Below are 16,595 nucleotides of genomic sequence, written 5' to 3'. Positions count from 1 at the left end.
CAGAACACCTGTCATGCATGGAGTTCTGTGGCGCTCTGGACTGGGAGCCAGTGCACGATCACAATGAGTTCCGACCCTGCTGTGCCATCTATCGGTGGGCAAGTCACCGCATGCCTCGGATTCTCTACTTCCTCATCTCTAAGCTGGGACTCACAATGCCTGTTTCATCTGCCATGCAGGGCTAGCCCGTAGATTGAGACCAGGTGTGGAAAATCTTCTTGTGTCTCCTATGGAGCTAAATAAAAGTTAAGCTCTGCCTCCCCCCACCCCCATGTCTGTTAACACAGTCACCCATCCTGTCCCATCAGTAATGCAAAGACCATCTGTAACCCCTTCCTCTTCCTCATATTTCCAACTGGTCGTCAAGATATGCCAACCCTACTTTTAGAATGTGGCTGGCCCCTTGAGCTCACTTCTTGCTGTTAACACCTGTATTAATTTTTTTTTTTTCCTGCTGTGACAGATCAGCACAAACTTGGTGGCAAAACAATACCAATTTGCGATCTTACAGTTTTAGAGATGAGAAGTCTGACCCAGATATGGGTAAACCCAGACTGGGCTAAAATCATGGTGTGGCAGGGTGCATTTCTTTCTGAAGGCCCTAAGGGGGAATCCATTTCCTTGCTTTTTCTAGCTTCTAGAGGCTTCTGGCATTCCTTGGCTCATGGGCTCTTCCACCAGGAGACTTGAGCCAGGCCCTTCTCATGTCCCCAACCCTCTAACTCTCGTCTGCCACCTTCTTTCACTTTTAAGGACCCTTGTGATTACTTTGGGTCCACTCCAGAAATCCAGGAGATTTCCCTACTTTAAGGCCAGCTGATAAGCAGCCTTAATTCCTTTTGCAATTAAGTTTCCCTTTGTCATTTAACATATATATAGGTTCCATGGATATGGACATCTGTGGGATCACTATCCTTCCTACCACACCACCCTTATTTAAGTCCTCAGAACTTCACATCTAGGGCACTGCAGCGATGTCCCAATGGGCCCCCATACCTCCAATGTATCCCCGCTGCAGTCCTTTGGATGGTTATCTTGCTAAAGTAGATTGACCGGTGCTAAATACAGTGTCTGAGATATGGCAGGGGATCAACAAACATTTCAATAGCCAAAAAATGCTTGAAATTAGTGCTCACTCTGTGCCAGGCACACTTCAAAGCACTCTGCATGTATTAACTAATTTAACCATCGCATCAACCAAACGAGGGAAGCATTAACGCTATGTCCATCGTAACAATGAGAAAACTGAGGCACAGAGACATGGTCACATGTTCACTCTCACAGTGAGAGTGGCAGAGCAAGAATTTAAGACCAGGCAGCCTAACTCCAGAGTCCTGTGCTCATAACTACCTCACTACTTTTTAAAAATTTTATTTATATGTGTGTGTGTGTGTGTGTGTGTGTGTGTGTGTGTGTGTGTGTATATGCCACACTGCACAGCTTGCGCCATCTTAGTTCCCCGACCAGGGATCGAACCCGGGCCCCCGTCAGGGGAAGTGTGGAGTCCTAACCACTGGACCGCCAGGGAAGTCCCTACCTCACTATTACTGAATAAAAGAACAATTTAGTCCTCAAGAACCTTTCATAGTCATTGCTATAATGTTATTATATAAATAATATGGATGGGAATTAGGCTCAGGTGGACAAAGGTTTGAATTTTTATGCCACCCCGGTGTGACTCTGGAAAGTTATTTAATCTGTCTTTACTTCAGTTTCTTCAACTGTAAAATAGGAATAATACTGTCAACTGCATATTTTCGTTGTGAGAATTAAATGAGGTAATACAGAGTGCTTAAGACAATGCTCAGGACACAGTGGGTACCATGTAAATGTCAATGCCTCCCCCCAACAGCTGTAAGACCAAGTAGTATAAAATACACAGGAACAGTAACATGTCACACTCCAAGACGGAATATAGTTTAACTGCTGGATTTTTCAAGACACTCTGCTCTAACACCACCCCACCTTTCCACTCTTCCTTATTCTACTCCTCTTATAATTCAGCCAATCTCAACTCATTGCCACTCTTGGAATATGAATTTTTTTTTTGCCTCTGGGCTTTGCTGAAGTAGCTCCTTTCACCAAAAATACCTCTCCCTTATATATCTACCCATCTATGTTCTTTATGGACACTTTTCCAATCCCCCTCCTCTGATCACCTACTGTCCTTTATCTGTACTTTTACTATAGCACATCTGACCTCATGTTATATAGAGTTGCCTGTCCACACATATTTACTCCTTTGTCTGTGAGGTCCTTGTTTTCTTCATCTTTGTGAGCCTCAAATGACTAACATGCACTGGAGGTCAAAAAGATTTGTGTCGATGAGCTGAATGTGGAAACAAGGAAGGTGTGGTCCCAGTAAGAAAATAAACAGGTATACAGATACTCCACCTGAGGTGGAAAGTCACACATGCCCTGTTAGAAATTCCACAATGTGGCAGGGGCAGGGTGATGGAAGATGAGATTGAAAAAAGGACAACATGGAGGAGGTATCTGTGTGTGTATGTCTCAGGGAGAAGCTGTTTGGAGAGAATCTAAAGAGGCTTAGAAATACTGCCTGAGTGCCACAGATATACCTACTGCTAAGTTATCTTACTCTGTGTGTGAGTATTTGTGTTGGGGCCCAAGACTTATTTTGGTCGCGATCAGTAGTCATTTTTCCCCTCCTCAGCATGAGAAAAGGCTGCAGCATTTAGGTGGGGGGAGAATTTTGGTCTAGGGCTCAGGTTATTCAGTGACTGGGTCAGAGCTGATACAGGTAGCAGCTTTCTTTGCAGAGAGATTATGAAAAAACCTTCCATAGAGAAAGCGCTCAGGGAATGACAGAGGTCAGGAAGGCACCAACTTTGAGCTGTGAAGTGACAGGTGATTTTTATTTTGTTAAATTTAGAATTTAGCAGAAAGAGCTGGTTGGCCTCTTCTGGAGGGATAAGTCAGGGGCTACAGATTTATATTCAAGGAAACCCTACTTAAATTGTAGTGTGCAAGAAGCACTGGCCTCCAACGAACAGGCAAAAGATTTTCTAGGGAATGTGATGGACTGGGATATTAAAAAAGAAATGTGACTTAGTATGGTGGGCTGCTACTATTAGAGGGTTTTTTTTTTTTTTTAACCTCTTCATTATCATATAATCTTTTGATCAGATTGTAATAACTTCCAGCACAATATGACTTGGAATCAGTTTGGGCAAATCCCTGTAACACCGAACCAGTTAGCAGGATTCTTATGGGTTTCAGAACACTTGCTTCCTCTTTCCTAAAAGCTGAGGTCCCCTGCAGTTTACCTGGCCAACACCAACTGCTCGTAGAGGAGAAATGCACCACCTGCCCTGAAAACCCTGAGTCCAGATCTTTGGCTGGGTTAACTTTTTGATGTTAAAATTTTGACTTCTGTTGGGTTCAGATTCCTATGCATAACAATGATTCACAGGAGCAAGCTGCCTCACAGATGCAGTAAGCAAGATAAAAAGATGAAGGTTTTAAGAAGCCATTCTGTATGTATTGATAATATGTATAATATGTGGGTTGAGGGCTCATGGATACATATGCTGAAAAATTCTTTGGCAAATGTCGTATCATGGGACAATGGAAACAGCGTGGAATCAGAGTCAGAAGACCTCAGTCAAGTCACAGCTTTACTCATCTTGTTGACATTCTAGATCTGGAAACTTTTCTGGAACTAGGTAAGGGTGGAAAGAATTAGTGAATGAACAAGTATCCCTTAACTCTTCCGAGTCCTATGTTCATCACCTACACAATGGAGGAGTTAAAAAGAACTAACAGCAGTAAACTAATATATGTGAACTACTTGGTAAACTGTCAGTTCACTATAGCATGCAATTCTCATTATCTAAACTTTTAATATTTTATCAAATGCAAGGGTAAGAAATCATAAGCAATAACATGAGCAAAGTTACCAATATTTTAAAGGATTAGAAACCTTTATGGCAACTGGCTATGCATTCAGAAACATCAGTTCCATTCAATCAAGTGAAAAACAATTTTGGGGGGTATGGCACTTAAACCATCCCCAAGATTTTCTCTTAAAATGTCAGCCCTGGGGCTTCCGGGAAGATGGCGGAAGAGTAAGAAGCGGAGATCACCTTCCTCCCCACAGATACACCAGAAATACATCTACATGTGGAACAACTCCTACAGAACACCTACTGAAGGCTAGCAGAAGACCTCAGACCTCCCAAAAGGCAAGAAACGCCCCCACGTACCTGGGTAGGGCAAAAGAAAAAAGAATAAACGGAGACAAAAGGATAGGGACGGGACCTGCACCAGTGGGAGGGAGCTGTGAAGGAGGAAAGGTTCCCACACACTAGGAAGCCCCTTCGCGGGCGGAGACTGCGGGTGGCGGAGGGGGAAGCTTCGGAGCCGCGGAGGAGAGCACAGCAACAGGGGTGCGGAGGTCAAAGAGAGATTCCCGCACAGAGGATCGGTGCCAACCAGCACTCACCAGCCGGGCCAGGCGGGGCTGGGAGCTGAGGCTCGGGTTTCGGTCGGAGCGCCGGGAGAGGACTGGGGTTGGCGGCGTGAACACAGCCTGCAGGGGGTTAGTGCGCCACAGCTAGCCGGGAGGGAGTCCGGGGAGAAGTCTGGACCTGCCGAAGAGGCAAGAGACTTTTTCTTCCCTCTTTGTTTCCTGGTGCGTGAGGAGAGGGGATTAAGAGCGCTACTTAAAGGAGCTCCAAAGACGGGCGCGAGCCGTGGCTAAAAGCGCGGACCCCAGAGACGGGCATGAGACGCTAAGGCTGCTGCTGCCGCCACCAAGAAGCCTGTGTGCGAGCACAGGTCACTATCCACACCCCCCTTCCGGGGAGCCTGTGCAGCCCACCACTGCCAGGGTCCCGGGATCCAGGGACAACTCCCCCGGAAGAAGGCACGGCGCGCCTCCGGCTGGTGCAACGTCACGCTGTCACGCTGGCCTCTGCCGCCGCAGGCCCTCCCCACACTCCGTGCCCCTCCCTCCGCCCCGCCTGAGTGAGCCAGAGCCCCCAGTCAGCTGCTCCTTTAACCCCGTCCTGTCTGAGCGAAGAACAGACCACCTCCAGCTACCTACACGCAGAGGCGGGGCCACATCCAAAGCTGAGCCCCTGGGAGCTGTGAGAACAAAGAAGACAAAGGGAAATCTCTCCCTGCAGCCTCAGAAGCAGCGGATTAAAGCTCCACAATCAACTTGATGTACCCTGCATCTGTGGAATACGTGAATAGACAACGAATCATCCCAAATTAAGGAGGTGGACTTTGAGAGCAATATTTATGATTTTTTTCCCCCTTTTCCTCTTTTTGTGAGTGTGTATGTGTATGCTTCTGTGTGCGATTTTGTCTGTATAGCTTTGCTTCCACCATTTGTCCTAGGGTTCTATCCGTCCGTTTTTTTGTTTGTTTTAAATAATTATTTTTTATTTTAATAACTTTATTTTATTTTACTTTATCATCTTTCATTCTTTCTTTCCTTCTCTCCTTTAGACAACGAATCATCCCAAATTGAGAAGGTGGACTTTGAGAGCAAGATTTATGATTTTTTCCCTTTTTCCTCTTTTTGTGAGCATGTATGTGTATGTTTCTGTTTGAGATTTTGACTGTATAGCTTTGCTTCCACCATTTGTCCTAGGGCTCTATCCGTCCTTTCTTTTTTGAAATCTTTTTTTTCTTAATTATTTTTTTATTTTAATAACTTTATTATATTTTATCTTACTTTATTTTATTTTACTTTATCTTCTTTCTTTTTTTCCTTCATTCCCTCCTTCCTCCCTCCCTCCCTCCCTCCCTCCTTTCTTTCTACTTCTACTAATTCTTTCTTTCTACTTTTTCTCCCTTTTATTCTGAGCCGTGTGGATGAAAGGCTCTTGGTGCTGCAGCCAGGAGTCAGTGCTGTGCCTCTGAGGTGGGAGAGCCAAATTCAGGACACTGGTCCACAAGAGACCTCCCAGCTCCACATAATATATCAAACGGTGAAAATCTCCCAGAGATCTCCATCTCAACACCAGCACCCAGCTTCACTCAACGACCAGAAAGCTACAGTGCTGGACACCCTATGCTAAACGACTAGCAAGACAGGAACACAACCCCACCCATTAGCAGACAGGCTGCCTAAAATCATAATAAGTCCACAGACACCCCAAAACACACCACCAGACACGGACCTGCCCATCAGAAAGACAAGATCCAGCCTCATCCACCAGAACACAGGCACTAGTCCCCTCCACCAGGAAGCCTACACAACCCACTGAACCAACTTTAGCCACTGGGGACAGACTCCAAAAACAACGGGAACTACGAACCTGCAGCCTGCAAAAAGGAGACCCCAAACACAGTAAGATAAGCAAAATGAGAACACAGAAAAACACACAGCAGATGAAGGAGCAAGATAAAAACCCACCAGACCTAACAAATGAAGAGGAAATAGGCAGTCTACCTGACAAAGAATTCAGAGTAATGATAGTAAAGATGATCCAAAATCTTGGAGATAGAATGGAGAAAATACAAGAAACATGTAACAAGGACCTAGAAGAACTACAGAGCAAACAAACAATGATGAACAACACAATAAATGAAATTAAAACTTCCCTATAAGGAATCAAGAGCAGAATAACTGAGGCAGAAGAACAGATAAGTGACCTGGAAGATAAAATAGTGGAAGTAACTACCACAGAGCAGAATAAAGAAAAAAGAATGAAAAGAATTGAGGATAGTCTCAGAGATGTGTAGGACAACATTAAATGCAACAACATTCAAATTATAGGGGTCCCAGAAGAAGAAGAGAAAAACGGTCCGAGAAAATATTTGAAGAGATTACAGTTGAAAACTTCCCTAATATGGGAAAGGAAATAGTTAATCAAGTCCAGGAAGCACAGAGAGTCCCATACAGGATAAATCCAAGGAGAAACACGCCAAGGCACATATTAATCAAACTGTCAAAAATTAAATACAAAGAAAACATATTAAAAGCAGCAAGGGAAAAACAACAAATAACACACAAGGGAATCCCCATCAGGTTAACAGCTGATCTTTCAGCAGAAACTCTGCAAGCCAGAAGGGAGTGGCAGGACATATTTAAAGTGATGAAGGAGAAAAACCTGCAACCAAGATTACTCTACCCAGCAAGGATCTCATTCAGATTTGATGGAGAAATTAAAACCTTTACAGACAAGCAAAAGCTGAGAGAGTTCAGCACCACCAAACCAGCTTTACAACAACTGCTAAAGGAACTTCTCTAGGCAAGAAACACAAGAGAAGGAAAAGACCTACAATAATGAACCCAAAACAATTAAGAAAATGGGAATAGGAACATACATATCGATAACTACCTTAAATGTAAATGGACTAAATGCTCCCACCAAAAGACACAGATTGGCTGAATGGATACAAAAACAAGACCCATATATTTGCTGTCTACAAGAGACCCACTTCAGACCTAGGGACACATACAGACTGAAAGTAAGGGGATGGAAAAAGATATTCCATGCAAATGGAAACCAAAAGAAAGCTGAAGTAGCAATTCTCATATCAGACAAAATAGACTTTAAAATAAAGACTATTACAAGAGACAAAGAAGGACACTACATAATGATCAAGGGATCGATCCAAGAAGAAGATATAACAATTGCAAATATTTATGCATCCAACATAGGAGCACCTTAATACATAAGGCAAATACTAACAGCCATAAAAGGAGAAATCGACAGTAACACATTCATAGTAGGGGACTTTAACACCCCACTTTCACCAATGGACAGATCATCCAAAATGAAAATAAATAAGGAAACAAGCTTTAAATGATACATTAAACAAGATGAACTTAATTGATACTTATAGGACATTCCCTCCCAAAACAACAGAATACACATTTTTCTCAAGTGCTCATGGAATATTCTCCAGGATAGATCATACCTTGGGTCACAAATCAAGCCTTGGTAAATTTAAGAAAATTGAAATTGTATCAAGTATCTTTTCTGACCACAACGCTATGAGACTAGATATCAATTACAGGGAAAGATCTGTAAAAAACACAAACACATGGAGGCTAAACAATACACTACTTAATAACGAAGTGATCACTGAAGAAATCAAAGAGGAAATAAAAAAATACCTAGAAACAAAAGACAATGGAGACACGATGACCAAAAATCTATGGGATGCAGCAAAAGAAGTTCTAAGAGGGAAGTTTATAGCAATACAATCCTACCTTAAGAAACAGGAAACATCTCAAATAAACAACCTAAACCTTGCACCTAAAGCAATTAGAGAAAGAAGAACAAAAGAACCCCAAAGTTAGCAGAAGGAAAGAAGTCATAAAAATCAGATCAGAAATAAATGAAAAAGAAATGAAGGAAACGATAGCAAAGATCAATAAAACTAAAAGCTGGTTCTTTGAGAAGATAAACAAAATTGATAAACCATTAGCCAGACTCATCAAGAAAAAAAGGGAGAAGACTCAAATCAATAGAATTAGAAATGAAAAAGGAGAAGTAACAACTGACACTGCAGAAATACAAAAGATCATGAGAGATTACTACAAGCAACACTATGCCAATAAAATGGACAACCTGGAAGAAATGAACACATTCTTAGAAAAGCACAACCTGCCAAGACTGAATCAGGAAGAAATAGAAAATATGAACAGACCAATCACAAGCACTGAAATTGAAACTGTGATTAAAAATCTTCCAACTAACAAAAGCCCAGGACCAGATGGCTTCCCAGGCGACTTCTATCAAACATTTAGAGAAGAGCTAACACCTATCCTTCTCAAACTCTTCCAAAATATAGCAGAGGGAGGAACACTCCCAAACTCATTCTACGAGGCCACCATCACCCTGATACCAAAACCAGACAAGGATGTCACAAAGAAAGAAAACTACGGGCCAATATCGCTGATGAACATAGATGCAAAAATCCTCAACAAAATACTAGCAAACAGAATCCAACAGCACATTAAAAGGATCAAGCGGGGTTTATTCCAGGAATGCAAGGATTCTTCAATATACACAAATCAATCAACGTGATACACCATATTAATAAATTGAAGGAGAAAAACCATATGATCATCTCAATAGATGCAGAGAAAGCTTCTGACAAAATTCAACACCGATTTATGATAAAAACCCTCCAGAAAGTAGGTATAGAGGGAACTTTCCTCAACATAATAAAGGCCATATATGACAAACCCACAGCCAACGTCATCCTCAATGGTGAAAAACTGAAAGCATTTCCACTAAGATCAGGAACAAGACAAGGTTGCCCACTCTAACCACTCTTATTCAACATAGTTTTGGAAGTTTTAGCCACAGCCATCAGAGAAGAAAAGGAAATAAAAGGAATCCAAATCGGAAAAGAAGAAGTAAAGCTGTCAATGTTTGCAGATGACATGATACTACACATAGAGAATCCTAAAGATGCTACCAGAAAACTACTAGAGCTAATCAATGAATTTGGTAAAGTAGCAGGATACAAAATTAATGCACAGAAATCTCTTGCATTCCTATACACTAGCAATGAGAGAACAGAAAGAGAAATTAAGGAAACACTCCCATTTACCATTGCAACAAAAAGAACAAAATACCTACAAAAAATCCTACCTGAGGAGACAAAAGACTTGTATGCAGAAAATTATAAGACACTGATGAAAGAAATTAAAGATGATACAAATAGATGGAGAGATATACCATGTTCCTGGATTGGAAGAATCAACATTGTGAAAATGACTCTACTACCCAAAGCAATCTACAGATTCAATGCAATCTCTATCAAACTACCACTGGCATTTTTCACAGAACTAGAACAAAAAATTTCACAATATGTATGGAAACACAAAAGACCCCGAATAGCCAAAGCAATCTTGAGAACAAAAAACGGAGCTGGAGGAATCAGGCTCCCTGACTTCAGACTATACTACAAAGCTACAGTAATCAAGACAGTATGGTACTGGCACAGAAACAGAAAGATAGATCAATGGAACAGGATAGAAAGCCCAGAGATAAATCCACACACATATGGTCACCTTATCTTTGATAAAGGAGGCAGGAATGTACAGTGGAGAAAGGACAAGCCTCTTCAATAAGTGGTGCTGGGAAAACTGGACAAGTACATGTAAAAGTATGAGATTAGATCACTCCCTAACACTGTACACAAAAATAAACTCAAAACGGATTAAAGAACTAAATGTAAGGCCAGAAACTACCAAACTCTTAGAGGAAAACATAGGCAGAACACTCTATGACATAAATCACAGCAAGATCCTTTTTGACCCACCTCCTAGAGAAATGGAAATAAAAACAAAAATAAACAAATGGCACCTAATGAAACTTAAAAGCTTTTGCACAGCAAAGGAAACCATAAACAAGACCCAAAGACAACCCTCAGAATGGGAGAAAATATTTGCAAATGAAGCAACCGACAGAGGATTAATCTCCAAAATTTATAAGCAGCTCATGTAGCTCAATAACAAAAAAACAAACAACCCAATCCAAAAATGGGCAGAAGACCTAAATAGACATTTCTCCAAAGAAGATATACAGACTGCCAACAAACACATGAAAGAATGCTCGACATCATTAATCATTAGAGAAATGCAAATCAAAACTACAATGAGATATCATCTCACACAAGTCAGAATGGCCATCATCAAAAAATCTACAAACAATAAATGCTGGAGAGGGTGTGGAGAAAAGGGAACCCTCTTGCACTGTTGGTGGGAATGTAAATTGATACAGCCACTGTGGAGAACAGTATGGAGGTTCCTTAAAAAACTACAAATAGAACTACCATATGACCCAGCAATCCCACTACTGGGCATATACCCTGAGAAAACCATAATTCAAAAAGAGTCATGTACCAAAATGTTCATTGCAGCTCTATTTACAATACCCCGGAGATGGAAACAACCTAAGTTTCCATCATTGGATGAATGGATAAAGAAGATGTGGCACATATATACAATGGAATATTACTCAGCCTTAAAAAGAAATGAAATTGAGCTATCTGTAATGAGGTGGATAGACCTAGAGTCTGTCATACAGAGTGAAGTAAGTCAGAAAGAGAACGACAAATACCGTATGCTAACACATATATATGGAATCTAAGAAGAAAAAAATGTCATGAAGCACCTAGGGGTAAGACAGGAATAAAGACACAGACCTACTAGAGAATGGTCTTGAGGCTATGGGGAGGGGGAAGGTTGAGCTGTGACAAAGCGAGAGAGAGGCATGGACATATATACACTACCACACGTAAGGCAGATAGCTAGTGGGAAGCAGCCGCATAGCACAGGGAGATCAGCTCGGTGCTTTGTGACCGCCTGGAGGGGTGGGATAGGGACAGTGGGAGGGAGCGAGACGCAAGAGGGAAGAGATATGGGAACATATGTATATGTATAACTGGTTCACTTTGTTATAAAGCAGAAACTAACTCACCATTGTAAAGCAAGTATACTCCAATAAAGATGTAAGAAAAAAATGTCAGCCCTGAGTGAGGAGCTTTATGTCCCTGGAACATCTGGCAGGGAACCCGTATCCTGCCAACCAGACATGCTTGGCCACCTTCTATTTCTACTTCTGGGACTGCAGGAAAGAAGACTTATAACACAAAGCTTGAACCTCTCAGAATTCTGCTTGCGGAATGGAAGCAGCATGGGGCGCTCCATGGAGTCTCATGCTGGGGTAGCCTTTCAGGTTTGCACATCCTGCCAGGACAGACAGAACATAATCTTTCTGCCTGAGGCCCGGGGTAGCAATGCTAAAGATTGCAGTCCTTAGAGCTTGGACACCATTCTTAGACTTAGGGAGACTTCACAGAGCTAGGTGACTTAATCTAAGTGACTCCATTTACCTAACATGAAGCGGTCACCTTGGAGGACCCCCTGGTTGTGACATATTGTGTTAGAAAGAAGCAACCACTTTCAAAACTGACTCTCCACAGGGAATATGGGTCAGCTCAGCCTATTTTTAGTTCTGCTTTGGCAATACCACAAAGGGAGTCTAAACTCACTTTTTTGGGCCTTTGAATCATGCTGGCCTGTCCTCACCAAAGACCCCCCCCCCCCCACGCCATGGTGACAAATAGGACCGACCAAGGGTTGCCAGTGCAACTGCTGCCAAGTACCCCAGACCTTCTTCCAGAGGCTTCTACACTTCTGCTGATAAGTGCGGAGGATTCTTTCCCTTCAGAGATAGTCTGACAAAGATGGAAGGTCATTAGAAAGGGCAATAAGATGTATGAACCCCAAAGCAGTGTTTTCAAACAAACTGAGCACATCTTGACAGTCTATTGCTCTAGTCTATAATTTGAAAGCATGTTCTAAGATGGATAGGAACAGGGAATAAGATAAAAGGCAACTATATTAAACCTGGGAAATTCCTTCTTCTTTAGACAGTGAAATATTTGCAGAATTTGGTACTATGGAGCAGACTGATTATAATATGCAGACAATCTTCCTCTTGAAATGTTAATGGCAATGGACAGTCAACTGCCTTGCAGAATAAATTATGATCTTGTTTCAACATGGGTCGAAATGGTAGGAGTCATCTGTACTATAAGGATTAGAGAAATGATTTGAACAAGGTTCGTGAATGTTGAAAAACAGAAGGTCCAATTCCTCTGGGATGTTATATTAGGAAAATCATAGCCAACCCCCCCCCCCCAAACCCCACAACCTATTCCCTTTACTTCTGCCTTATTATTATTATTATGTTATTTCCTTGCTGGGGCAATTTTCAACGCTAAGGAACCACAAACAAAAGTGACAGAAACAACAGTGGTTTAGAAGAGGAAGATTATGAACACATAAAAGAAAGAACAGAAATCTGTTTACAGGCATTTAAAAGTAGACAGACAAGAGCAGACCCACCAAGCAATCCATTCCTAAAAGATGACTCAAATGAAGTTCCTTAAGTCAGAAGAAATGCATAGCCCCAAACACATAGCAATAAGTTCTACAAATCATAACAGAACGCTTCCTTGAAGCTAGCTAAGCATCCCTTCTCTATCCCACAGTATTTGCTTAGAAAGTCCGTGATCTTAATTAAGTCTTAGAAGAGCTCCAGGTTGGGGGCAGTGTGATTGAAAGGCTCTGGAACTTACTAGGGCATCTCTCCTCCTCCTCTGTCGGCCGCTCCTTCTCTGGCTTGGAAGAGCCTTTGATTTTATACACCAAGGCACGGAATTTTCCAGTCCAGGAGGCGTCCTCCTCTTCCGCTTCCTCTTCCTCCAGGGGAACCCCTAAGCAAGTCACATAACAGAGTGATAACCTCAAACAGTACATGAAGCCACCAGATGATGGAAAGAACATAGAAACACTGCTTTCCACCCTTTGGAACTTTCTAAGGATACTATAGGCAGCCTCCCATAAGTATTTATCTACATCATGTCTTTTGGCAAGTTGTTTAAAAAGATGATTTCTTGTATACAAGAACACTAAGTAATTTCAATCCCAAGACTTAACTTTTTCTAACCCATACCCAAAATGGGCTCTAGAGTGTCCACAAAGAAAGAGTTAACCATGAGTTACTTCAAATGAAAAAGTCATCTCTTATCCACATAGTACTCAATCCACCCATGTACAAGCAGCACAATTGCTGAGAGCCACTTTAAAACGAGCAGATATGTATCTAAGCAGGGATGGCTGGTTTCGAATCCTTAAGGGCAGACATGGCCATACTTATATCATCGCAGAAGCTAAAAAGCAAAGGGGATCAGAATCTTGGCTCAGCTGGGAGCAGAGTCCCAACTATCTAACTTGAGATAAAATGGGTGAGGTTTATATAAAGATCAGTTCTTTTCTTTCCTTCTTTAGAGACCCAGTTCTCTCTTAGATCTCAGCAAAATTTCCTCTAGGTAGTAGTTTCAGTTATGTATTATGCCAGGATGATGTCCTGTATCTTCTCTGACCCAAATAGTTTTGGAGAGAATCATTTCTTGGACAATTAGTATTGTAGTTTAAAATAGAAAACTAACTTCGCAACTCCCCCTGAGCTTCTAACGAAGGAATCATGAACAGACTTGTCTTTCATAAAGCTTTTATCTCGGAAGCTCACCGCAGTGAATGAGAAGGTCCTCGTGGAAGTCATACAGCTCCTCCCGGATCTCTTCTGGGCACGGGCAGTTCTCCCCCAGTTGAAAGTTAAGAAGCATGTTGATCTTTGAGGGACAAAGAAGAACGGCTAGTTGGTTCTCAATGTCTGTCCAAAGAACTCAGATCCAATCTCAGTCAGACACCTAGTATTTCTCGGCAAATTTTTTTTAACTCGATTATTATTATTTTATTTTTTTGGTAAAGATGGCCAACATTTAAAAGTAGCTTTCTATAACTGAATCACTCTGCTGCACATCTGAAACACTGTAAATCAACTATACTTCAATAAAAAAAAATAAGAATTTTAAAAAAGGGTACAAACTTCCAGTTATAAGATGAATAAGTTCTGGGGATGTAATGTATAGCATAGTGACAGTAGTTAAAAATACTGTACTTGAAAATTGCTAAGAGAGTAGATCTTAAAAGTTCTCATCATAAGAAAAAGAAATTCATAACTATGTGAGGTGATAGATGTTAACTAAGCTTACTGTGGTGATCATTTCACAATATATACATATATCAAATGATTATGTTGTATACCTTAAACTATACAGTGTTATGCGTTAACCAGATCTCAGTAACTGGGGAAAAGAACCCACTACAAATAAAAAAAGAAAAAGAAAAAATTCCAGCAATATTGCTTTGCATCACTAAGATACTGTCTCTGCTCTCCTTCTTTAATTATTTTGGTGACTATGGCTCTGATTCCTGTCTTTAAGAAAGAATGCATGATTCTGAGAAAAAAGTCATGCATCCAGGGCATTTTAAATGATCTTTGGAGAGATGAGTCATGAGAATACAAAGATGTAAAAACTACACTAATGAAATAAAGCCATAAACTATGAGATGCTAAAAAAAAAAAGTAGCTTTCACTTTTTTCTGATTATAAAGGTAATTTATTAATTACACAAAACTTGCAGATTACCTAAAGAAGAAAATTTACTGCAATCTCCCCACTCAAAGGCAGCCACTGTTTTTAGTTAATATCTTCATGTATGCAGATTGAGATCACACTCTAAATCAACTTTTTTGAAACTCAAATTTTCCACTTAATTTATCTCGAGAATTTAAAATTTTTCTTAACCTGATCTTTAACAGGTGCATTACATTTCATCATAAGGATGAAGAGCAGTTTATATAAAATGCATGTAAAATTAATGATCTGCTATGAAATATTTAAGTTGTTTTCATTTTTTTTATCCTTGTAAAATAAAGTTGGTTTGAATTTCTCTGATCATTTTCTTAGGATAAACTCAGAGAAGCGAAATGCCTGGACCAAAAGGTTTGAACATTCTAATGGCTTTTTTGTCCCTTATGATTTTTTTTTTACATCTTTATTGCAGTGTAATGACCTTACAATGTTGTGTTAGTTTCTGCTCAATAACAAAGTGAATCAGCTATATGTATACATATATCCCCATACCCCCTCCCTCTTGAGCCTCCCTCCAACTCTCCCTATCCCACCCCTCTAGGTGGTCACAAAGCACCAAGCTGATCTCCCTGTGCTATGTGGCTGCTTCCCACTAGCTATCTATTTTATATTTGGTAGTATATATTAGTCCATTGCCACTCTCTCACTTCGTCCCAGCATCCCCGTCCCCCTGCCACCAGTGTCCTCAAGTCCGTTCTCTACGTCTGCGTCTTTATTCCTGTCCTGCCCCTAGGTTCATCAGAACCATTTTTCTTTTACAGATACCATACATATGTGTTAGCATACGGTATTTGTTTTTCTCTTTCTGACTTACTTCACTCTGTATGACAGACTCTAGGTCCATCTACCTCACTACAAATAACTCAATTTCATTTCTTTTTATGGCTGAGTAATATCCCAGTGTATATATGTGCCACATCTTCTTTACCCATTCATCTGTCGATGGGCACTTGCTTCCAGGTCCTGGCTATTGTAAATAGTGCTACAATGAACATTGTGGTACATGTCTCTTTAGAATTATGGCTTTCTCATGATATATGCCCAGGAGTGGGATTGCTAGGTCATATGGTAGTTCTTTTTTTAGTTTTTTAAGGAACCTCCATACTGTTCTCCATAGTGGCTGTATCAATTTACATTCCCACCAACAGTGCAAGAGGGTTCCCTTTTCTCCACACCCTCTCCAGCATTTATCGTTTGTAGATTTTTTGATGATGGCCATTCTGGCTGGTGTGAGGTGATACCTCACTGTAGTTTTGATTTGCATTTCTCTAATGATTAGTGATGCTGAGCATTCTTTCATGTGTTTGTTGGCAACTGGTATATCTTCTTTGGAGAAATGTCTGTTTAGGTCTTCCACCTATTTTTGGACTGGGTTGTTTTTTTGATATTGATCTGCATGAGCTGCTTGCATAGTTTGGAGATTAATCCTTTGTCAATTGCTTCTTTTGCAAATACTTTCTCCCATTCTGAGGGTTGTCTTTGGGTCTTATTTGTGGTTTCCTTCACTGTGCAAAAGCTTTTAAGTTTCATTAGGTCCCATTCATTTATTTTTGATTTTATTTCCATTACTCTAGAAGGTGGGTC

General features: G+C 41.0%; 1 protein-coding gene across 2 annotated transcripts in view; it reads right to left on the bottom strand.

Moving 5' to 3' along the window:
- Positions 1–16,595, bottom strand: part of RYR3 (ryanodine receptor 3) — a 563,985-nt gene that overhangs the window by 158,165 nt on the left and 389,225 nt on the right. For both annotated transcript variants that reach the window (XM_029237020.1, XM_029237021.1), the window contains exons 37-38: positions 14,043–14,145; positions 13,090–13,227 (exon numbers count right to left, since the gene is read on the bottom strand). In XM_029237020.1, the coding sequence (XP_029092853.1) occupies positions 13,090–13,227; positions 14,043–14,145 (241 nt within the window). The remainder of the gene's footprint in view (positions 1–13,089; positions 13,228–14,042; positions 14,146–16,595) is intronic.

The sequence above is a fragment of the Monodon monoceros genome, unplaced genomic scaffold (genome assembly GCF_005190385.1).
Source record: "Monodon monoceros isolate NGI ecotype Baffin Bay Population unplaced genomic scaffold, NGI_Narwhal_1 Super_Scaffold_21, whole genome shotgun sequence".
NCBI lineage: Eukaryota > Metazoa > Chordata > Mammalia > Artiodactyla > Monodontidae > Monodon > Monodon monoceros.
The sequence above is the reverse complement of the archived record's forward strand: the minus strand, read 5'-3'. Positions and strand labels throughout refer to the sequence as shown.